The sequence below is a fragment of the Staurois parvus genome, unplaced genomic scaffold, assembly GCF_062004578.1.
Source record: "Staurois parvus isolate SC_StPar_1 unplaced genomic scaffold, SC_StPar_1.0 ptg000031l, whole genome shotgun sequence".
Lineage (NCBI taxonomy): Eukaryota > Metazoa > Chordata > Amphibia > Anura > Ranidae > Staurois > Staurois parvus.
Window position 1 is genome coordinate 1,058,084 of NW_028317827.1, and position 25,854 is coordinate 1,083,937.

Genomic DNA, 25,854 nt, shown 5'->3' on the forward strand with positions numbered 1-25,854 from the left:
CCCTTAGGGCTCGTTCACACTTAAAGTTGAGGTGTGGTAAAACCCTGAGGTTGAGTCACAGTTTTATTGCCCCCAATCCCTACCCCTTTTAGCTGTTGAGGCAGCAGCCAAAGGTGTACACATGCCACAGCAGGAATTAAACACCCTGTTGCTTTTGATGGGTGCTACTGCCTACCAGTCATGACCCACTCAAGTAAATGGGGCCACTCTGCAAGCATCCTGCAACTGTATGCTTCTGCGGGGTCCAAGGGGTTAAAGCAGGTGGTGAGAAAGCAACACACTGCTACCTGCTTTAACCCCTTGTTTGCTGTACTGCACAAGGTTCCAGGGCACTTGCAGAGCGGCCTCATTCACTTGAATGGGTCATGCTTGCTACACCCACTAACCATGACTGGGCATATCACACCTGCTGCAGCTGCGACATGTGTACACCCCTACCCAATGCAGCTAAGGGGATAGGTTGGGAAAGGGGGAGGTAAAAACACTTTTTAACTAAGGGGTTTACCATCCCCCAAATTGCAAATGTAAATGAACCCTTACTGTTCTGAGCCCCCTATAAGGCTGCTCTTACACTGATTTTCTGCGGTTTACCTGCACTGCTGGTGCAGCACAGTGCATCTTTGCCTTTTCTTGGTTAGCTGTGCTTTGCCATAGACTTCTATTATATCCTGCAGGTGTGGTGCACTTTCTGAAAGCGCACCAAAACTCCTGCAGAAGTTTTGGCGTGCTTTTAGAAAGTGTGCTAATCCTGCAGGATATAATAGAAGTCTATGGCAAAGCACAGCAATGCTGCAGGTACATTGCACCTGCTTTGTGAATGCAGCCCTCTACTATTATGCCCAATGTATTGCTTCACACTGGCCTGAAGATTTCTTCTTTCCTGCTGCTGGCACCACTCTGGAGACCTCTAGATGGGGTAGGAGGTGGAGTGCAGTTGGTATCACTCAGCATGGGACAGGAGCCAGCACTACAGAGGAGTCATCAGCTTACATGGCTCTTGATCCCTACTACAGCTCCAACTTTGCAGGAATTCCCTCTGTATTGCAGTCTGTTTGATGCTAGGAGATGGTGGATCAGCAAGCCCAGATCATGATCTATCAGTCACCTTGCCAAGATCCACTGGTAGCTGATCCCTGACATACTCAGTAAGTCTTGAAGTATTATTTTTTTTATTTCAGGTACTTATATAGCACTGTCAATTTACACAGCACTTTACATATATATTGTACATTCACATCAGTCCCTAACCCTCAAGGGGTGTACAATCTAAGGTCCCTAACTTACATTCATACATACACATACTAGGGCCAATTTAGACAGGATCCAATTAACCTACCAGCATGTCTTTTGGAGAGAGGGAGGAAAACCAGAGTACCTGGAGAAAACCCATTCAGGAACAAGGAGAACATGCAAACTCCAGGCAGGTGGTGCAATGGCTGGGATTCGAACCAACGCCCCAAATACTGCCAGGTGGAAGTGCTAACCATTGAGCCACTGTATTAGCTATGGAACTAGGCTTTTCCGAAAGAGGTCATGAATTGCAGCCCCTGTATTTTTCTCATGAGGGCTTTACCTGATGGTTAGCATGGACTTTTCCCATGCATATCTGGAAGTGTTGGTATTTTCTTTGGCTCTCAGTGCTAACTGGAGCAGAGTGGGAGGGAAGGAAAGGTTACAATGCTGCTGTGGAGTAGCAGCGCACAGACTTGCTTTAGGCACAGTTGCCGTGTTTCCTGGTTGGCATTAGTTTAGTGATTACTTTTACTTACTATATCTGGAGGTGATCTTTATAATGTGAAGGTAAACTAAAACTTTTTGCAGTTTTAGAAAAAGTAGGAAATGGTAAAGAAAAATTACATTTTTTTCCCTGTCCTGTTGGGTAGAATTGCCTGTCCTTGAGATGCAAGGAAGTCAGTTAAAATATATGCGAGTAAAGGGAGTCATTATCTTACACCAGGGCTTGACCAGTCTAAGGCGCCAAGTCTCCATGGCAACTATAAATTGTGTCCTGTTGTCTGGGTTTACACACTGTCTCCCGTTGACTTCAGTGCAAAATCATATCCCATTGACTTCAATACAAAATTGTGTCCCATTGACTTCAATGCAAAATTGCTTCCCGTTGGCTTCAGTGCAAAATCATATCCCATTGACTTCAATGCAAAATTGCGTCCCATTGACTTCAATGCAAAAAATGCATCCTATTGACTTCAGTGCAAAATCACATCCTATTGATTTCAGTGCAAAAACGCCTCCCATTGACTTCAATGCAAAATAGCCTCCCATTGACTTCAATGCAAAAGTGACTCCCATTGAATTAAATGCAGAAACGCCCCCCATTGACTTCAATGCAAACACTCCTGCCATTTGCAATCCTATGTGAACACTTATCTCCACATGCCACTCTACTCTTATCATTTGCGAGTCTGGAACGCACCACTACAAACTCGCCCAGGACCCTTTAGGTAATGGCACTCAGAACACAATGCGTGTGGATTGCATCTGTGTGAACCACCTCAATAGGTACCCATAATATCTAGCCTGTCATGCGAATCTGTGAGTTTTAAAACGCATCCAGAATCGCATATGCGCGAACCAGGGCTGCTCCATTCACACCTAGCGTTTGGGATTGCGGCAGAATCACTGTGATTGCAAAATGCAGATTCAGATGCCATTATTTTCAAAGGCACCTAAAACGTGGTTTGGTTTTGCCATGATTGACGAGCGGCAAATCGCATCACAAGAAGCTTGTTCCTCAAAATTTGCCTTGCCCCTGGCACTGACAACCCACGATACGCTGAGACAAAACTGGCGCCTAACTTTTTTAGCTTGCTCCTAGATTCAAGGCAAATTAGTCAAGCCCTGTCTTAGACATCTGTCACTGGTACAGTGGTCCAATTGGAAGATTTTCCCTCGCCCCGTGTTGTTATGATTGCTGCAAAAGTTTGGATTTCCCATAATTTTTTGTGTTTTGTGTGTTAAACAGTGATTACCCACACAAATACAGATTAAAACTATCAACTGGGGGCCAAGTCAGCAGTAAAAACAAAGTCTAATCCAGCCTTTTTCAACCGATTTAACATGGAGGAATCTTTGATATAACTTTTTGGCTGCAGGGAACCCCTGCCAATAAATATTCTATCTACAGTTCACGGTACATCTGAGAGGCAAAATCGCTTATTGCTCAAGGAACCCTTGCAACTGCTGGAGGAATTCTAGGGTTCCACGGAACCCTGGTTGAGGACCCATGGTATAATGAGAGACCAAAGAAAAGGTCCGCAACAGGGTAATATTATTATTATACAGGATTTATATAGCGCCAACAGTTTGCTCAGCGCTTTACAATATAAAGGTAGACCATACAGCAACAATACAGTTCAATATGAGAGGGTTAGGAATATCAGACAACCAATGTGTTTTGGGAGCTTAGGTCTTGTAAGTGGTAGGAATCAGAGATGTAATAATTACCAGAACTAATTCTTGAAAAATGGACGTTGCAAGATACAGGGAATCATTGTGTTATACTCTTGTGAACTGATACCACTATTAAAAAAAAATTCGACTCGCGGACCTTTTTTTTTTATTCTTTTGTTTGGTGCTTTCATTAAACCTTGTACATGTGGTCCATCAACTCTGAGTTCCCTTTTTAAGGGATTGTCCTGTTGTGTGGAGAGCAACCTCACCGATCTACTGTGCCCTGTTATAATCTGACTGGTTTAACGAAAATTAGAATCCAGCACACCTTTTCACTTGTTTGGTGCAATAAAACTTGACCTGGGGCTGTAGTTTTTCCAACTTTACAGTCCCACATTCATCACCAGATACAGCTGCTGACTTTGTGCTGCCCACAGAACACGTCTTCCCCATACTTTTTTCTGACTACAGGCTGTCTGATCAGTATTGGACCTCCAATCAGCAAGCACATGTTAAATTCTCTCATCATACTATGTACAGTACAGTATCGTCACTATACATATATACTATAAAGTTCAGCTGTGTCTGTTAACTGAGAACAGCTCTATATCACTAAAGGGTTATTGATAGCAAACATATGGTTGGACAAAATTTTTGAAAACCAGGTAAAAAAACTAAATAGTCACCTAATATGGTGTTGAACCGCTTTTGGCATCCAAAATTGCCTGAATTCTCCTGGGAACTGACAAATATACAGTTGTGTTCAAAATATTAGCAGTCAGACATCACTAACCTGATCAATCGCTGTTTTTGGTAGAAATGATATTTCTGCATGGCAAATAATTTACTAGCAGGTGTAGTAGAGTAATAGAAATCCAACAGACCCAACAGTCATGACATGCATGCTGCTGATTCTGTGTAATTGAATCACTAATTGAAAGGGGCATGTTCAAAATAATAGCAGTGTGGAGTTCTATTAGTGAGGTCATTCATTCTTTGAAATACAGGTGGCAATTATTGCCCTTATTTAAGGATGAAGGAAGGCAGCAAATTTTGTACATGCTGGTTACAGTGCATTTCTCTCTGAAATTCTGAGGAAAATGGGTAGTTCCAGACATTGTTCAGAAGAACAGCGTACCTTGATTAAAAAGTTGATTGGAGAGGGGAAAACATATAAAGAAGTGCAGAAAATGATAGGCTGCTCAACTAAAATGATTGCAAATGCTTTAAAATGGCAACCAAAACCTGAAAGACGTGGAAGAAAGTGAAAAACTACCATTCAAATGGATAGAAGAATGGCCAAAATGGCAAGGACTCTGCCAAAAATCAGCTCCAGGAAGATCAAAGAAGGTCTAAAGTTACCTGTGAGTACTGTTACAAATAGAAGACGCCTATGTGAAGCCAAGCTATCTGCAAGAAGCCCCCGCAAAGTCCCACTGTTGAAAAAAAGACGTGCTGAAGAGGTTACAATTTGCCAAAGAGCACATTGACTGGCCTAAAGAGAAATGGCGCAACATTTTGTGGACTGATGAAAGTAAGATTGTTCTTTTTGGGTCTAGTGGCCGGAGACAGTTTGTCAGACGACCCCCAAACACTGAATTCAAGCCACAGTACACTGTGAAGACAGTGAAGCATGGTTGCGCAAGCATCATGATATGGGGATGTTTCTCATACTACGGTGTTGGGCCTATTTATTGCATACCAGGGATCATGGATCAGTTTGAATACATCAAAATACTTAAAGAGGTAATGCTGCCTTATGCTGAAGAGGAAATGCCCTTGAAATGGGTGTTCCAACAAGACAACGACCCCAAACACACCAGTAACCGTGCAACATCTTGGTTCCAGACCAACAAGATTGACGTTATGGAGTGGCCAGCGCAATCCCCGGATCTTAATCCAATAGAAAACTTGTGGGGTGACATCAAAAATGCAGTTTCTGAGGCAAAACCAAGAAGAAGAAGAACTGTGGAATGTAGTCCAATCATCCTGGGCTGGAATACCTGTTCACAGGTGCCAGAAGTTGGTTGACTCCATGCAACACAGATGTACAGCAGTTCTCAGAAACAGTGCTTATACAACTAAATATTCATTAAGTGATTCAAAGGAAAGCAAAATCTTCAATCATTTTTCAGTTTATATAGTGAATGTTTGAGTTTGTAAAGAAGAATACAAACACTGCTATTTTTTTGGACAGACTAATATTCACTTTTTTTCAAATTTTTTAGAGGAATAACACAAATTTGATCTATTTTTCTTCATGTTTTGATTTGGAATAGAATGTGTAGTGTTCCCAATGCATTTGTGTGTATAAAAATAAAAGCTATTAGAAGGATTTTGAGCTTTATTCACTTTTTTCAACACACTACTATTATTTTGAACACAACTGTAAGTCTTGGATGGTGGATAAGGGATTCTGATACCACTCTTCATGCAAAAATTGTTCCAGTCACAGAGAAGCTGGAGGTGGAAAATAAGTCAGAACCTTGTTCTCCAAAATTGACCATAGTAGCTCAATGATCTTGATTATTGACTTGGTAAATGACAATGTCTTTGGGAAACAATGTCTGCACCATGGGGTGCAGGTGGTCAGCCAAAATTTGTACATAGTCTCTGGCAGTGACTCTACCTTTCAAGGTTATGAAGGTCCTGCAGAATACCAAAATATGGCTGACCAAACCATGATGTTCCACTATCATGCTTTACTGTTGGCACTGGTTGTAAGCTTGAGACGGTGTTTGCCACATGCAAACATGTCTGGTGGCTGGGAACAGTGTAAAGCTCGATTCATCAGACCATATTACAGTCTTCCATTGATCGGTATTCCACGATTTATGGGTGTTGCACCACTCTCTCCTCTTCTGAACATTAATATTGGTCACTAGTGGTTTGGCAATTGCAGCTTGCCACTGTCACACTTGTAAATTATATAGTTTTTCCATATTTTTTGTTCAACCCCTGTATAATCCTATGGACGTGTAAAATGCTTGACATTACCTGTTATCATTTGCCCCAGAAATATTTTACCTTTTTTAATTCCAGTAAGTGTGCTTCTGAAGTTGATACCTGATTTCAAAGGATATCGCTGCTCTCATTAGATAAGATATTTTTTTCTCTAGATTGGTTCCCAGCTCCTTGTACCTGACAACACTTTTGGTTACTCACTGTTGCTGCAATATTTATTTGTTATTTTATGTTGGAGAATGCAGGGGCTGAAATAAGACTTTTGCTTGCCCACCACAATGACCGCGCCGGAAATAAAAGTTAAGAACTAAATAAAAATTTGTTGTAGAAGGACTCTTGGAGCAACTTAGGGCTGCTACAAATAGCAAAAATTAGGTTTTAGGGGTTTTTTTTTAGCAAGTACCAGGAAAGTAGGACAAGAAATCTGATTGGTTATTGAGGAAAGTATTGTTTTTCTTAGCACCAATCTTTCGCTGTATGTAGTTCTCTGTGTGGTTTCACCCCACTTCCTCCGGCTCCTATATGACCTCTGTATTATTAGCATTCTCTGCTACGGGTTACAGTGTAAGAAAATGAAATGAGCTGCTCTTTTCCAATCTGTGACATTAATCTGTAACAATCTCTTTCTTCTTCGTGTCCCCAAATGGCCTGCTCCAAAACCTTTCATTTCTTGGGAGCTTCTAACTGAATCTGGGAAATCTGTGAAGAATATTGTGCTTATACTGCGTTAAACATATTCATTGTTTACATATTTTGCAGAATCTGTTTAATTTGGTTCTTAGGAAAGTGTAAAAATATGTTTTATATCATTACATATCACATTTTATATGTTCATAACAGGAAATCGAGTATCAAGCTGCTCGTCCGCAACATGAATATAAATAAAGAATCCCCCTATGGGTCTTTAATGCAGCAAACATATCTGATAGATATTGCAAGGATATTTTCCTTCACATTACAACAAAATTCCCAAATGTTACACCGACGCGTTTCAATCATTCCACTTTTTGATCTTCTTCAAGATACAAGGATAATTTTAAGGAAATTGAGCAATCAATATTAATCAGAGCAATCGTAAAATACTGATATCCAAGATGAGGCTGCATGGTCCTGGATTTTAATGGTGTGAACCATCAGAAGCCCAAGGGTAGCCAAATATCTATCTCATAATGCTGATGGCAACAGGAGAATGCCAAATCACCTTCTATATCCCTTGTGTATAGGGCATAGCCAATGAACACAATAAACTGAAAAATTCCTAATTTTATGGTGAAGATGTCACAAGTCCCAATGGACTAAAGGTTCTATGCAATTGTTTAACTGAACTGTAGAGATGTCCCAGATCCCAATGTGCCAAAACTGTATCCAGCTATATTGTCAAACTGTCCAAGATAGCATGTAGGACCATCTTCCAGCAAGAAAGCCAACAGCTTCTATTCCAAATTTGGAATAGAAGATAAACCTTTTCTGGTGAAAGTGTCTAAGAGGGATACTCACCTTGCTATGGCAAGATCTCCTCCTAAGGTCCATTCACACCATCACAGCATGGTGTAGTGCACATATAATGCAATGATGCAATGCAATGCAAAAAAACAATCCAATGTATCTGATTGATATTGCTCATCCAAATAATACTACTTTGTGCCTTCTGTTCCTGTAAGGCCCCTTCACATAGGGCGGACTCTGTTTAGATCAGCAGGGATCTGTCTGCTGATCCCCTGCTGATCATAGCAGAGCGGGTGGATGACAGGTGTGTGTCTGCTCAATTTATGCAGAGTGGACATGGACAGTGCCTGCTCTGCTATATAGGTGGCCACATATAAATGGACTCTGAAGTCCATTTACACCCAGCTGCCCTCCGATCTGATCCAATCCACTTAGATGGAGGGAGATGATTCCCCTTCCATCTCCATCTTTTTTTAGCAGACAGAATCATATTGGAGATAGGAGCATGTAAATGGACACAAGTCTGTTTACACTCTTGATTGGACCCTTCATGTGAAAAGGGCCTAAGGTGCACAAGGGCAAGTATGTGTCTCCATAAAATTCAATGTTATTTACTAAAATTGGAAGGTGCAAAATCTGGTACAGCTGTGTATAGAAACCAATCAGTTTCTAGGTTTTATTGTCAGTGCCTAATTGAACAAGCTGAAGTTAGAAGCTGATTGGCTACCATGCACAGCTGCACCAGATTCTGAGTGCACCAGTTTTAGTAAATCCCCTCTAATGTATTTTATGGTGACACACACGTCTTTGTGCACCTTATGGAAACAGAAGACGTAAAATAGCAATATTAGGATGTTCAATGTGTACCGTAGACTTCAACTGCACCATATGTATTGAACATTAGCATACAATCAAATAGGTTCAGGCATCATGCATGGGGGCTATTTACTAAAAGTGGAGAGTACAAAATCTGGTGCAAATTTGCATAGAAACCAATCAGCTTTTAGGTGTTATTGTTAACCACTTCCTGTCCGGACACTTTTACCCCCTTCCTGTCCAGGGCAATTTTCAGCTTTCAGCGCCATCACACTTTGAATGACAATTGCGCGGTCATGCAATACTGTACCCATATGAATTTTTTACCATTTTTTTGAGACAGATAAAGCTTTATTTTGGTAGTATTTATTCACCGCTGGGATTTTTATTTTTTTTACTATGTAAATAAAAAAGTCCAAAAATTTTGAAAAAAAGTGTTTTTTTTAAATAAAATTTTGCAAATAAATAATATTTCATCATAAATCTTGGCCAAGATTTATTCCGTTATTTTTTTATTAAAAAAAAAAAATCCAAATTAGTTTATAACCAAAAATTATAATTTTTAAACATTTTTATTTTATTTTTTTATATTATTTTTTATTTTTATTTTTACATACTGTCACCCTAGCAGTACAGTGTCACCATGGTGACACTGTACTACTTGTGGGGGATGATGAAGATTTTTTTTTTTTTTTACACTGATTGCTTTTACACCCATATAGGATGTAAAAGCAGGGCTTTTTTTCTCAGAGGAAAGGTGGTGGAACTCCCCCACCCAAACCTGGCCACGCCCCCATCAAACCCTAGGACCACCCCTTTAGAGAACAGGAATGCAAGTAAAATTTGGGAGGGGCTTCCGATGACATCATTTCCCGTACATACCATATAAGGGAAATGATGTCATCGGACCCCCGGCTGCCTCTTGCATGATCTGCATGAAACACATGCATAGATATAAAATGACTAATGTACTGACACCAGAAACACATGCATAGATATAAAATGAATACCGTACTGACACCAGAAACACACGCATAGATATAAAATCAGTACCGTACTGACACCAGAAACACATGCATAGATATAAAATGACTAATGTACTGACACCAGAAACACATGCATAGATATAAAATCAGTACCGTACTGACACCAGAAACACACGCATAGATATAAAATCAGTACCGTACTGACACCAGAAACACATGCATAGATATAAAATCAGTACCGTACTGACACCAGAAACACACGCATAGATATAAAATCAGTACCGTACTGACACCAGGAACACATGCATAGATATAAAATCATGGCAGGCCGTTTGTAAACGTCCAGCATAGATATAAAATCAGTCTAGCATGCATGTGTACCCTGTCTGGTAGATGTGCCTGCTCCTACAGGCTCCCCTAGGGTTGCCACCTTTTCCTCCAAAAAATACCGTCCATCACTGAATTTATCTTTCCTGTTCCTCATGCACAGGAGGGGCGCTCTCGATCGGCGCCGCTGAGCGCTGAGCAATTGCGTTCTGAAATAGTTTAGGTGGGCTCAGGTGGGTGAGGATAGTTTAGGTGGGCTCAGATAGTTTAGGTGGGCACAGGTGGTTGGGATAGTTTAGGTGGGCACAGGCTGGGGAGAGAGTAAAAATTTAGAGCAATACATGATACTGCAGTCAGTGACAGGGAGCCGAGCGCAGCTTACCTACTCCAAGCTGTACGGCCCCTGCGTCCACGCTGTCACTGCCGTTGATGTCGCCGCGCCGCCCCCGATGTTTACACGCCGGCGGGGGGGGGCGGTGAAGCGTGCATAGTGTCCTCGCCCATCGTCCGCGCCCCCGATGTTTACACGCTGGCGGTAGAGGGGGGGGGGGGTGAAGCGTGCATGTCCCCGCTCACCGGCTGTGAGCAGCGGCAGTGACAGGTGCCGGGCACGCGCAAGCATGACATAAACAAGCCGCGTCCGGCACCTGTCACTTTCGCTGCTCTGCATAGCTTGTCAGCTCTGCAGAGGCAGTCGGTGAGCGGGGACAAGAAGAAAAAGGTGGCGGAACGCAGTACCGCCGCGTTCCGGCAGAAAGAAAGCCCTGTGTAAAAGCAATCATTTCTCTTTCTCTCTGTCTGCATTCTTGCAGTCATTGAGAAGTACTGAGTGAGCTGTGATTGGTCACAGCTTGTCACATGGTACAAGGCTGTTGTGAATAGCCTTGTACTATGTGACCTTTGTGATCATTCACAGATTTCACATGTAGTAAGCAATGATGTCACAAGTGACATCTTGCTTACTACTTTGCATGTGATCACTGATTCGCCAATCAGTGATCACCTGATCGGGACCTCGTACAGAGGTCCCGTCCGACGATCGGTGTTTCACTGTGTCCGGAGGACACAGCGGGCACCGGATCGCAGTGCTGCGCGCTCCCAGGGAGCGTGCACAGCTAGAAAAGGCGGGTGCCGTTTATGAATGGCAACCCGCCCCTGGACTGCCACCGCCCTGCCGTTTATAAACAGCAGGCGGACGGCAAGTGGTTAAAGCTTCACTGAACAAGCTGAAGTTAGAAGCTGATTGGCTAACATGCACAGCTTCACCAAATTCTGAGTGCACCAGTTTTAGTAAATCTACCTCCCATGTATACCACTCTTACATTTTACATCCTCTTGTCTCATACAGGCCTGCAAACAAAGCATACTATAGTGATTTTATTCCTGTTTTTGTTCATTTGCTTTGGTCAACCAAATGCAATAGGTGATATTTTACATCAAGATCCATAAGCGATTTGCTGCAAGTTGCTGACTCTGCTGTAACAGGTAGAGTCTCTCATTCTCCCTGGGCCCCCCAGAACTTGTACAGCGATTGCTGGAAAATAATGCACACACAGACTGTAATATCCTGTTTATTTAAGAAATGTGTCCCTGGCAAGCCTTTCTGGCAAGTTTGCAAATCCAATTTGGCAAGGTAAATTGAATATATTTTGGTTCCGGACATAAAAAGTCATTAATCAGGTAAGGAGACAGACAGATAGATGTAGAATTAAGTTCATGGCCATCTGGCCAGATAAGGAAAATGCAAAAGTTGTTTTTGCTTCCGTTTTCTTTTTTTTTTTGTGTGAGTTGCGTTAACTGAGCCATCTCAGAGGTGGTCCCTGGTAGGACCAAAATAGGACAAATGATTTACTGCTTGCATAATGAGCCAATGTTGGAGAAATGTGAGTATCTCCTACTAAAGAGGCTTGCTGCAGTTTTTAATAGGAAGAGATCTAGTTTATAATTGCATTGTCTACTGCTGTTATTGAGTGAACTGTGATCGGGAAGAATTCATGCACTTTTAGTCCTCGTGCACACTTGGTTTTTTAAAAACACCGGTACTGTTAACTGTATAAAATCACGTTAAAAGCGTGAGTTTTTCCGCGTTTTTTAGCATTTTTGCATTGGCTGCATTTAGATGTGTTTTTCTTCTTTTGTGGTTTTTAGCATTTTCTTACACAAAAGATAAATAAGTACAATTTTTGCTAAAAAACCCCCACTGGTTTGCAACATTTTATCGCGTTTTTCAACATTTACCAGCATTAACCACTTGCCCTCCAGAGGATTTACCCCCCTTCCTGACCAAGTCATTTTTTGCATCTGTAATGGCACTGTGTTATTTTACCTGACAATTGCGCGGTCATGCAACACTGCAACCAAATAAAATGTATGTCCTTTTTTCCCCACAAATAGAGCTTTCTCTCAGTGGTATTTGATCGCCTGTGCGTTTTTAATTTTTTGTGCTATACAAAAAAAAATTACCGACAATTGTGAGAGAAAAACAATATTTTAGACTTTTTATTATTAAACATGTCCAGTAAAAAAATTTTAAAAATCAAATTTCGTCATAAATTTAGGCCAAAATGTATTCTGCTACATGCCTTTGCTAAAAAAAAAATCCCAATATGTCTAAATTAATTGGTTTATGTGATCGATATAGCGTTTACAAATGGCGGTATATATATACTGGGATTTTTTTTTTTGTACTAGTAATGGCAGCGATCAGTGACTTATAGCGGGAATTCTGACACTGGGGGGAACTGACTTGGTGTCACTGACATCCCCAGTGACACCAATACAGTGATCAGTGCTAATAAAAAGCACTGACACTGTACTAATGGCACTGGGCAGGAAGGGTTTAACATGTGGGGCGATCAAAGGGTTAACTGTGTGCGGGTAACGCAAACTCACGTATATATACGTGATTTTGTGCACCTGTGCCTCCCTGTAGCAGTATTTCTGCTATAGGGTGGATGGGAAGTGGTTAAAACATTTTTACAACTAAAAAACTCCTCCAGAAACCCACTAGTTCTGGATTTTTTCCCAGCTAGAAAACGGCCCTGCCAAAAAACGCTGATTAAAGCCTATGTGTGAATGGACACATAGGATAACATGTTTGGGAGTTTACTGGCTGTAGAAAAAAATGCCAAAAGCCAAAAACAGCCACTGTAAAAACATCCAGTGTGCATGAGGACTTAGAGAGAAACTTGGGGAAGGGTTAGAAGCCACCTGTCAGGTTTTTATTGTTGTACAATAAGAATAATATAGTCAACTTTCTGACTCAATACTCCTGCATATCATGCATTAACTAGTCTGTACTGGGAACCCTATGAAATAGAATGTGTAGCACCCTCTAATGTGCTACTAGAATAGTGTAGTGTATCATAGGCAAAACCGTATGCATGATTCATGGTAGCTGTGTGGGTCATCTGATTAAGGTCGGGTTATTGCAGATTAGCTGGATGACTCAACAGGTTGTGGCTCTATCGCCTCCTCCTGACTCTGAAGGACCATAGAACCTTCCGGAGCTCAGTAAGAAGGAAGGGGTGAAAGCCTAATCTGCATATTCAAGGGGGTCCGGTCAACCCCATGTATGAAGGCCCTGGTAGAATGGTGGAGAGTCCTCCTGACAGGGGAGCCAGGTGGAAGATGGAGTGCTGAAGAGACTGTTTGTGTCTAGGAGGGGTCGCCTAGGTCTGGGGTTGTTCTCTAGGCTGGGCTCAACCTGGCTCAGGAGTATACATTCTGCGGAGAGGCACAGATGGGATCAAAGCCTGGAGCAGTAGGGGGCAAAGAGGACAGTGTGAGTACAGCAGCACACTTTGGGATCTACAAGGGGAAAGACTGCCATACCTAACAAGCTTTCTAAGGACAGCATTGAGCTCAATCCTTTATCCTTGTCCCGGTAGATCTTCCAAGAAGCCAGGAGGGCTGGTAGTGCTTGCAGGCTTTGGAGCTGGGTGTAGCTCTGTAGAGGGAGAGAAGATATCTCTGCATGTACAGTAACTATGAGAAGTAAAGTGATTTTTGAGGGGCTGCTAGTTCCTCGCCCATAAAGAGCAGCTGCTACTGATCCGCAACAACTGATGGCTTTCAGAAAAAGAACAGTCCAGGATCTGATTTGTACATAGGAAGGAAGTTAAATTCCCCTAATAAAACAGCAAAACCAAGCTCGTGGACTGGTCACTGTCTTTGAATGCAAGTCTGTGTGAAAAATACCTGTTGTCTTGCTTTACTACTTCTTAATATTATAGGTTTCAGCCTACAGTATTAGAACTTTTGGTACCCCAAAGTGCAAAAGGATCGTTTATACTTGTGCTCATGTACAAAAATGAGTGGAACATGTAACATGTTCCAAAGGTGAAATTATCCTTTAATTGCACTAATCTCTAGTAGTTTTATATAATGTGTTTCCATTTTTTTTCAGTCTCCAACAACTCCTATAGTATGTTTGCAGTCTTTTACCATCTTCTGTAGCATGCCTGTAGACTTTGACCATCTTCTGTTGTATGTCTGCAATCACTGACAGCTTTCTGTAGCATTACATTCACTGCATGTTAGATGTGGCTCTTTGGTGGTGTTAGGGGCCGCATATGAGGATCCCTGTGTCCAGAAGGTTGACCACTGCTCCTATAGAGGGTCACTTGAATGAAAGCTTTGAGTCTGCTGGGCTGCTGACATCAAATTCTAAGGTGATAGCACCTGGTAGCAGACTAAGCTGGCAATATATGGATTGATACTCGACCGGTTCAGCAGGCACTGGCTGAGATTCAATTATCTATGGGCAGGGTTGTTATACACAAAATAATCCATGGATTGACTTGGTTACAGCCAGCCTGTCAGATGTTTTGCATGTGATGACTGCAGGCAGATATAGCCGCTAGCAGGAATCACTGTGTTTTCCCGGCAGGAAAGGCTCCCTACTAGCAAAACACAATAGCACTGCGGGAGGGATTCCCCCATCAACACTGACTGTGTTGATAGGGGAATCAAGCGATTTTCTTTCCTTCCACCGATGGTAGAAGGAAAAAAAATGCATAATCTATGATCTGCTTAAGGGATTTTGGATGTCTATACAAGGGATACAAGGGAGGCCTTTACAATAACATGCCTAAAATACATTCATTGCACATATAATCTTATGGTAAGTTTGTTGTTGAAATAAATGGCCTAGTGACAGGGTCTCTTTAACATGCATTTCTGAGCGCGTCTTGTGTGAATAAACCACTAGAGCCTCATTCTAGTGTCAATACACAGTTTCTTGATATTTTTAACATAACAATAATCACAAATAATTACTACACATAACAAGATTGCTTCGAGTCTGACCTCAGTACAACGTCAAGACAATTCATCCATGTGATGTGAATGACTTTTGGCCAAGCGCATTATCCATTTTCCCAGATTAACCAATGTTCTCTTCTAAATTGCTCCATGATATTCAGTGGAATGCTTCTAACTCTAAAGTGACAAGTTGGCCTTTTAATATTGAGCTGTTCTTTAGACTATCACATATAATGCCAAAAGAATAAAATGTTGACAACACAGTGAAAGTGCATAGTCTGACAGGGTCTTTAAGTTAAACAGCTCATGAGAAGTCTATTGATGTGAACTTGTATTATAAATTATTTAAAATCAGGACACATACAGTATGTAGACTCCTTTCTGCTTGACCCTTTATACTGATTCTTGAGCTTGAGCCATAGAAAGCATTACATAAGAAAGAAAATGCCTTTTGCTTTTACTTATACATTGTTTTTTGTTTTTACTGCCCTGTAGATTGGGCATACAGCTAAAAATAACAGCTCTACTACATCTAGTGCTTAATTGAGGAAATCCGGCTGACACTCAAGTAAGCCATTCATAAAAGTGTTTTGTTTAGTACATTTTCTCAGCTGTCATTTTGCTGCAGCTTCTGCTGGGGTATATTTTTTGGGGGGAAGGGGGTGGCTTTTTAATGTAATATTAAACAATCATGTTTTTTTAAAACATTTTTATACTTGTTTTAATATGAATTCAAGGTACGGATATTTTATACATAGTTACATTTGTCCAGTTTAGACCAACGTACAGGATGCAAAAAATGGGTCCGGGAAAACAGGTATATATCACTGCTATTTGGGTTATTGTCCCTTTAAGAGGGGCGACAAGAGACAGCTTGGGGTACTCAGGGATTCTCACCCATACAGCTTGAGGGGTTCCGGGGCGATCCAGAGAAAAAGAAAAACTGACTTGTAGTGTTTCTCAGGATTGTTAGGTCTTCATATGGGACTCGGAATTCAGAAAGATTTTGGGTGGGAACCAACCATATGGGTACTGTGGTCCTGAAAGGGTTTACCTGGCTGCAAGAGAAGGCTGAAAAGGGCAGGACGCAGTCAGCAGGAGTCCAGGAGGTGAAGTGTGGAGCAGGACATATTTTTGAGAGGAGCTGAGTACTGTCTGAGCTACTGAGATCCTGCTGGGCTGTGGTGACTTTCTTTGGACCCCTGGAGCAGGCGGGGTCTTTAGACCCTGTTAAGGGACAAGGTGTTGCTGGAGTTTTTCCTAAAAAATACTGCTACAGGGTGGCAGGGCTGCACAAAATCATGTGTATATATATATATGTGATTTGCATTTCCAGGTAGGGGCGCATGCATGCACTACCCTGCCCATGCCACCATTGGCGGCTACGGATGTCAATCACCGGGTCCTGGCCGAAGACTCCTCTCTAGCACCCAGCGATCGCCGAGTAAAGTGGACGGGGGAGAGATCTGTGTGTAAACAACATGGGTCTCTCTCCTGTCAGCAAGAACATGTTGCTTTGTATTTCTCTGCACAGCATGTCTCCCTAGTAAAACACACACAGCACATTATGTAAAACAGCTCAAAGCACACAGTTAACCCTTTGATCGTCATAGATGTTAACCCCTTCCTGCCCAGTGTCATTAATACAGTGTCAGTGCTTTTTATTAGCACTGATCACTGTATTAGTGTAATTGGGATGTTGGTGACAGCTGGTCAGTCCCTCCCCAGTGTCAGAATGCCTGCTGCAGTCCCGCTATAAGTCGCTGATTGCCACCATTACTAGTATAAAAAAAAGAAAATTCCAGTATATATACCATCATTTGTAGACGCTATAACTTTCACGTAAATCAATTACTTTACATGTATTGGGATTTTTTTAGCAAACATGTAGCAGAATACATGTTGGCCTAAATTTATGAAGAAATTTGATGTTTAAAATTTTTTACTGGATAAGTTTTATAGCAAAATGTAAAAAATATAGTTTTTTTCACAATTGTCTGTATTTTTGTTTTATAGCGCAAAAAATTAGAAATGCAAAGGTGATCAAATACCACCAAAAGAAAGGTCTATTTGTGGGAAAATACAACATAAATTTCATTTATGTACAGCGTTGCATGACCGCGCAATTGTCAGTTGGAGTAATGCAGCGCTGTATCACAGAAAATGGCCTGGTCAGGAAGGGGGGTAAATCCTCTGGAGGGCAAGTGGTTATTTTATACCAGAGGTTGATGGACTGTTTTGTTTGTTTTCATGGTGAAGTGAACTGCTTTTGTTTATATTTTGCGAAATAAAGTCTCTTGCTTTTACCAAATCAGTTGGTTGGTGATCCTGGGCTCCCCAAAATTTTACACTATGTATACACCCTACCTGGCCTACCCTGGAAGCTTAAAATCACTGATGCAGTGCCCACTACTCCAGTTCTCTCCACTTGCTTCTGGGTCCTGTACCAAGGGGCTATAAAGTATAAACTTATGGACAGGGGCAGACTGACAACTCATGGGGCCCCCGGGCAATAGGAGATCATGGAGCCCCTTTGTCCTTGCCCAAACTCAAAAAAGCCTATGAAAAAGGTACCAGGGGCATCTCATGGGGCCCCCTACTGACCCCAGGCCCTCGGGCACTGCCCGAGTTTCCAAATGGTCAGTCCGCCCCTGTTTATGGCTTTATTATACAGTGGATTTGATTTACTAAAACTGGAGAGTGCAAAATCTGGTGCAACTGTGCATAGAAACAAATCAGCTTCCAGTTTTTTTTTGTCTAAGCTTTTATTTGTCAAATTCTCTTTATTTGAGAGTTTTCAGCGTTACACATAAATTAACAGTACAAAAACCAAAAGAAAGAATAAAAACCAAAAATATAAAAAAAATAGCCTCAGCCATTGAAAATTAAACAATGCCTGCCGTATGGCAAGGACAAGCAGCATAAAAAATAGAGCCGTGACCAGTTAAGTGAATTAAGAATCCTCAATCAGGGCAATACCTCAAGGATATAACATCAATACGCACCCCATTTTTTGCTTAATTGAACAAGTTGAAATTAGAAGCTGATTGGCTTCAATCCATAGATGCACCAGATTTTGCACTCTCTAGTAAATCAACCCCAGTATAACCAAAATTAGGCACAATTCAAAACTATTGAAAAGAAAAATTTTAAAGCAGAGCCTTGCTAACATAATCCAATTAAAAGCACTAGGTATCAAAAAGCTAAGATGTGGCATTTTGAAGATTGTACACTCTAGGGAAATGACCCCAAAGCTTAGTAAATGAGATGTCATTAATGCAGAAAGTGGTCTGTTCCTTTTTCATTTTGGATACATGAATTGACTCCATAGTAGTTCACCATGAATTTTGTAAGATAATAGGTCTTTCTGTCTTGAAATACCCTGCAACTGTAGGATATTTGGCAGGAAGGCCTAGTTAACAGTCTTAAAAATTGGAAGAGTTTGGCAATATAGGAAGATACTTCAGAACTATAGTGAAGTTGAAGATGGTGGCTTGGTTGTAGGCCCGAGTGATAATTTCCAAATGGTTTTATTACAAGATGTTGTCAGATGGTTTCTTTTAAGGTGTAGCTAAGCTGCATTTCAACTAATTATTGGAAACATCATTTAGTAGTCATTTTTTTATTTTCTGTACACATGGTTTTTATGATTGCATGATTTATGTGAAGGACATTGTACAGTATGCAGTAAGCACAAATACAGTGAATATATAGTTTGATGGAAGACTTTAATTAACAGGTTTTTAAAAGAAATAACACTGAAATCTTGGCAGATGTAACAAATTGTATTCAAGTCAAGTAGGTATTTATTAAGAAAAAAATCATTAGGTATATTTTTGAATACAGTTGGCCTTTTTACAATCTTCCTGTATGGATCTTACACTGGCAGAGGGTAGGTAAGCACTTTAAGCCAAACAGGTACTATTGTATAGTGCTGTCTGTCCAACACTGGTAACTTGCTGACAGAAAGAGAGAGCAGAGTGTCCTTCATTGTCCACTCACTGGGTTGGAGGCGGGTGAGTGACCAAACTGCATTGCTTACCTTCAGCAGAGGAAAGTGAGGTCACTAACTTGTATGTTCCCCTTTTCAGCAATGTTTGGATGTCAAGTGTGGCTGAACAGGGTTATAATTTTTTTGATTTATTTATTTATAGGTACAGCTGATCCAGTGAATATCTGATTGCCTCTTGGAGGATCAGGAAATTTTTTTTTCCCCTGCTGGAGCAAATTGGGTCATGCTTTATTGTTTTGTTTTGTTTTTTTGATCAACTGTTGGTATAGGATTGTGTATTTGGGATTATATATATATTTTACCCTTTTATTGGTTGAACTGGATGGACTTGTGTCTTTTTTCAACCAGACTAACTATGTAACTGTGATGTATAATTCATAATGATGTATTTAGCTGTGTTTGTGGAATGTAACTACTTTATTCATATTAAAATGTATGGATAAACAAAACCTTTTTTTAAAGTTTTGAATAAAGTAAACCCATGTCAGTTTAAAAACAGAGACGTTTGCTTTCTTTGTGCCACTGGGAGGTATCCATTCACTTCCAGTCCAGAAGACACAGCAGGAAATGAGAGCAAATTTCCATCTTTGATAGATGTCACCAAACCATTTGTCCCAGTTGGATGATTTATCCTCAACTCTTACTTTGGTGACATCTACAGAATTCAGGATTTCCTCCTGCTTTCTGTCTCGGTGACAGTAATTACCAGGGGGTTGATTCTCTTCAGTTGGGACACAGACAACAAAATAATTTAACACTTCCTCACTCTATTCAAACCTAAACAAACGTTTTGAACTTACATACCATTTTGAGCTAAGTACAACTACCTATATCCCTAAAAACATAAAGACTTTCAATTCCTTTAAATTTTTCCAGACCAAAGGCTAAATATCACCATGTGACGATGACTTAGCCACTTCCAGCCCATAGCACGCATCCACACACCCTTGGGTTGAAGTGATTATACCAGGGCCATGGCTGCAACTGCAATCATGACCCATGGTATCCTTTTATTCAGCTGGTGATGCTCTTTCATATAAAAGTGATCCTAACAGCTAAATAGCCACTGGATTGCTATTACATGTTGAAGAAGGGGGTTCCGACAGCTTACCATAGAGATATTCAAGGAGCGGAAGCAACAAGGATTTTGTTACCCCCAATGACGCTCAGTTGTAAGCAAGCTGTTACTGGTTTGTGAAAGCATCTGACCAAACCATGTTCATATGACAGAGACTTTAGTTTGTACAGTATTTCTCCATTGACAGTGTTGTCTTTTTCTTTCTAGGAAAGATTTCAAGTAAAGAATCCTCCGCACACATATATCCAGAAGCTTAAAGGCTACCTAGATCCAGCAGTAACACGGAAGGTAAGAGGATATTTATTATCGATTGTGGCCAGTCATTTCTGCATGTGTTAGTTACACTGTTTTCTGATGGGTAATCTGTTACACTGAGGTTCCAGGGGGACATCCAACCAAAGTTTAAGAGTTGACTGTATCATGGAAAGTCCTTGAGAGGATCCAACACAGCAGAGTTGAAAAACGTCACACTGCAATCCAAAAATGGCATTAAGAAAAGGAGCTATTATTTATAGGTGAATTTGACCTTTAACCAGATCAGTGGGACAGCAACTGGCTTCATTTCTAGACATGGAAAAAAAATAACTTGGCAAAAATGAAAGCTATAACTTAAAATACAGCTTTACTGCTACAAAAATATATGTAATTATTAATATCCAGGCAGCCAGATGTGCTCATATCCCATACTGATGTCTCAGCTTGATGAACGGAGGAGATCAGATTTCTGATTGCTTCTCCCGTCTTTTCCATTCAAACAATCTCAGCTTTGTGATTTCAGTTAAAGTACACTTAAAGTAGTAATACAGTTAAAGTTATAATAAGCCCTTTGCATTTTTAGTTAAAACATTACGCACAATAAAATAAACATTCCCCAGCAAATTTTCAATATTGCTGGTTCCATCTCTCTCAGGACTGCTTCCATGAACTTCTGAGTCTCACAGGAAAGAGTTAACAGTGGAAAGTGCAGTCTCAAGCCAGTCTGTTAGCTTGGGGAATGGAGGGGGGATCAGGGGAGTGCCTTGCCATACTAGGCTATGTGGCTGTGTGTTTCTGTTGATGCACACAGGGTAGGGAGACACAAATCTAGTTCCTGCATACAAGGATGGCTACATAGGATGCAGCAGGAGAAAGGAGACACCCTGAAACAAGAATCTTGGGGCAGCATTCATAGCACCAGCTTAAAGTGGAGCTCCAGTCATGTTTGCAAAAATTAAAAGTAAGCAGCTACAAAAAACTGTAGCTGCTGACTTTTAATAAACAGCCATTCACCTGTACCAGGATCCAGCTCTGTGCTTGGCCCAACAGTTTGTATCTTTACTATGGTCACCCGGCTGTGACAGCTTGTGGCTTCACAGCCGGGTGCCCACTGCACATGCGCGAGTGGCGCTGCACACTGTGAATGGTCGCGCAGTCTTCTGAGACCTGTCATGTGTCCCAGAAGACTGCAGGGAGGTTGGAGAACTTCTGGTTCAGATCACCTAGGTGGTTGAAGCGCAAGTGGGAGCGGGTACCTGTCATGATTGTTTACCCGATCCCTCCTCCTCCCCAAAAGCTCCATTTCGCAAACAGGAGCGGGGAGGAGCAGTTAAAGCAGAACTTCCCATTTTGGGTGGAACTTTGCTTTAAATGGGAAACATAGGCAAGGATTAAAAGATAAGGTAGCTGTGAACTTAGTAAGCTATTAACCACTTTACATCTGCCCTATAGCAGTTTTACTGCTATAGGGCGGCTCTCCTGTGCAAAAGCATGTATTTATACGTGATTTTGCACTTACGCCTCACAGGAGTATGTGCGCCACTGGCGGATCGCTTCTGCTGTGAACTGTCAAAGCAGAAGCCGATCTGCGAGTCCCTGTGAATGGATCTTCGCTGGCACCCACTGATCTTTGGGCAGGGAAGAAGAATAGAGGTGTGCCTAAGTTTATGTAGGCACAGTTCTGTTGTGACAGGAGAAAGTGATGGATCGTGTGTCTCTGCAGAGCTGGGAACATGATCTATCACTTCCTCTTGTACCAGCGCCATCTAGTGTACACCAAGCGCATAGCTAGGCACAAACTTAACCCTTTGATCACTGTAGATGTTAACCGCTTCCCAACCAGTGTCATTAGTACAGTAATCAGTTTATATTTTTAGCATTGATCACTGTATTAGTGTCACTGGTTCCCCAAAGTGTCAGTTAGTTATCGCAGTCCCGCCATAAGTCATTGATCGCTGCCAGTACTAGTATGAAAAATAAATAAATAAAAAAAATTCCAGTATATGTCCCATAGTTTGTAGACACTATAACTTTTGTGCAAACTAATCAATATACACTTATTGGGATTTTTTTATCAAAAATACATAGCAAAAAACGTTTTGGCCTAAATTTATGAAGAAATTTGATTTTTCTTTATATTGGATATGTTTTATAGTAGAAAATAAAAAATAATAGTTTTTTTTTCAATATTGCCTGTCTTTTTTTGTTTATAACGCAAAAAATAGAGCCCACAGAGGTGATCAAATACCACAAAAAGAAATCTCTATTTGTGGGGAAAAAAGGGCATAACATTAATTTGGGTACAGTGTTGCATGACCAAGCAATTGTCATCAATTGACACAATTGATGTCATTGTATCAGCCATTCAAAGGACCGGAGCCAGCAAACCCGGAAGGAAGACTGGGGAAAGATGGAAGCCTTGTCAGCGGTGACAGCGCACTGCTGGAGGTGTCATTCTAAGGCAAGTATTTCATAATGTGGTAGTATGTGATGCATAATACCACATTATGCCATTGTCGTGCAGGGGATTTTTTATTTTTTTCAAAGGCCGTGGTTTACTACCGCTTTAACTTATTGGATTGCTGCTAAGTGAATTGGACAGGTTTGTATGCCCATTTATTTATGCATTGTGTCCACCTTTGGCCAGGCTATGGACAAATTTACACATTCTTAACAAGTAGTAGACTACATTTCTAAACAAGCACTCACTGACATGTATAGCATTCACTGACATGTATAGCACTCACTGACATGTATAGCATTCACTGACATGTATAGCATTCAATGTCATGTATAGCACTCACTGACATGTATAGCATTCACTGACATGTATAGCATTCAATGTCATGTACAGCATTCACTGTCATGTATAGCACTCACTGTGGAGCCTGCAGCTCAAAGCTTCATTTTCAAAGTGCACAGCAGAATTGCTGAAGTCCTTTAAGTTGGTTCTCCCAACTGGTTAGCTCCTGCTCTCTTTCGGAGTTCTAATGTGTTTACACTAGAGTTTAGGTGGCTGGAGGCCTTCTCAGTCACTGCTGGGAGGGGGAGCTAAGCTGTTATGTCACTGATGGCAGGGGGAATTAGGTTGAGCTGAGCTGCTGAGTCAGTGCTGCTAAGAAGCAGCTGCAGAGCTGTACTGGCTTAAACTAGGACTTTGGTACTTCTGCTGTGAGCTTTGAGAATTAATTATTTCACAGTAGATGCATCTACAGAGGTCAAGTAGGGCTTGCTGTAAGGATCATTTGCTGCTTGTTAAGAATATGTAAATATATAAAGGTCCATAGCCTGGCCACAACTTGACATGTTAAAGTCCACATTCTCCCTAAACTCTAGTTTAGCGGCAGGGCAATATCCGCCTGTTCTCAATTATGCTAACCTTCCATATAGTATCTTGCAGTTCAGCGAGTGATACCAACATGATACAGTGCCCTCTCCCTAAAGAAAAGGATCAGCACTTTTTCAAAGAAATTTTCCAATGGGTTGTAAATTTTATAGTTGTAATAAGTATTTATATCAGGCCCGAAGCAGTCTGATTTGGGCACTGGTCCATGGAACTCCTTGAGGTAAAGATCAAATTCTAATGAAGACTGGAACAACCAACTAAATATCCTCCAGTCAGATTACTACTGTACAGTCCTTGGCATCAATAAACCTATATAGACAGAGGGCCGTATCACTGAAACCCCCCTAGCAATGTCAAGTTAAACTGGAAACTGAGATTTTCATTTGGGTGGTCATATGTTTTAAAATGAGAAATTGGCTGGTACACAAAAGCCCTTTTAAACTGATACTGTACCTATACTTCAAAGGTTCATACATACACGTTAAACACTAAGTGGTTAGCTATTATTGTAGTATTTCCATGACTGGTAGCTACTATGGAGCTCTTTGCACTCTGGCTTAGAATTAATATTTCTTATGAAAACACTGCTTATGAAAATTGAAACAAGGACATTTATGGGGCTGCTATTGTTCTAGTGATGGCACAATTCCACAGCACTCACAGTATATAGGATTGTAAGCTTGGGAAAGTCTATGGCCAAGATGTCAAATCAAAGGGTCACAAAAACTGCTTTGTGTGAGCCTTCATTCTTAAACTGTGGAAAGTTTGAGAGAATAAAGTGTACCTGTCCTAGTTACAGAACAAAAATTAAAACCAAAGACTAAGTAGACCTAAACCCTTGTTATCTTAAAGTGTTATATCTATATATGTATACTTTTACCTGTCTATAAACTTCTAAGTGTCTATTATTCTCATGAATGATATGTTAAGGTATTTTATGTAAGCCATCCATATTGGGACCTCCACATGCTGTGGCTTTAAAGCTAAACCATATATATAAGCTATTTTATCTGTCACATGATTTGGATTTTTATCTATCCACAGCTGAGATTTATACATCTTCTCAATATAGCAAAGCCCTATATGGCAAATCAGTAACACTTACAGGTCTTGTCTCTCCCCCAGCCTGTGACTGGACAGTGAAAGGAGGAGCAGCACACTGATGAGCTCATTGTCACTCTGCTCTCTCCTCCTATCATCATGTTCTCCTTCTTCCAATCTGTGCTCTTCTGTACAGTTGGCTGCACAAGGTTGATACAAAGTCAAATTACACCGCTTGCATTTGAAACAAAACATGCAATGATGTATACATGATTACAGAGCTATTTTAGCTCTCTCTCATCTTCAAGTACAATGCAGGGCCACTAGCCCTGTATTGTATGTGAGGACGCTGAAGGACCGCCCACAAGCGAAGCCTCTGGGAGAAGAGTTGAGCACCAATAGCTGGGGGAGTGAAGGATGGAGTAAGTAAAAGTTATTTTTACTGGTACCTTATAAATAAATGGGATTTATCCTTGGATGAATGGAAGGGAGAACTTTTTTGCTCCAGAGTTCAGTTTTAAAGTAAACCTGTCACAAACGTGCACTTCAAACTCAGTGTTTGATGAAAAAACAAGCAGATGTTACTTTCATAGAAAACCATGTGCCAGAATTATCAGCTGATGCATAGACATAGATATCTGAGATATCTGAGATGTTTGCAAAATCTTCACTTTTACTATGTTACTTAAAGTAGACTAAAGTTAATCACTTTAAAAACGTGTGCATATCCTCAGTCCATTTCTGTAGTTGCAGCTGCTTTGTTTTTTTTTTTATTTCTGGCTCCATAACAGCCAGCAGGGGTAATACACATTCCCTCTAGACATACATGTTCCAGGGATTAGTTGGCCATTGAATGGTGTAGACTTTAGCTGTGCAGTCTGCCCACTAGGTACATTCCATCATGCCT

The 25,854-nt window shown here is 41.0% G+C and overlaps 1 protein-coding gene across 9 annotated transcripts in view; it reads left to right on the forward strand.

The window, feature by feature from the left end:
- The window catches only part of FMNL2 (formin like 2), a 334,121-nt gene that overhangs the window by 170,065 nt on the left and 138,202 nt on the right, over positions 1-25,854 (forward strand). For all 9 annotated transcript variants that reach the window (XM_089659530.1, XM_089659522.1, XM_089659550.1 and 6 more), the window contains exon 3: positions 20,513-20,593. In XM_089659530.1, coding sequence (XP_089515656.1) covers positions 20,513-20,593 — 81 coding nt within the window. The remainder of the gene's footprint in view (positions 1-20,512; positions 20,594-25,854) is intronic.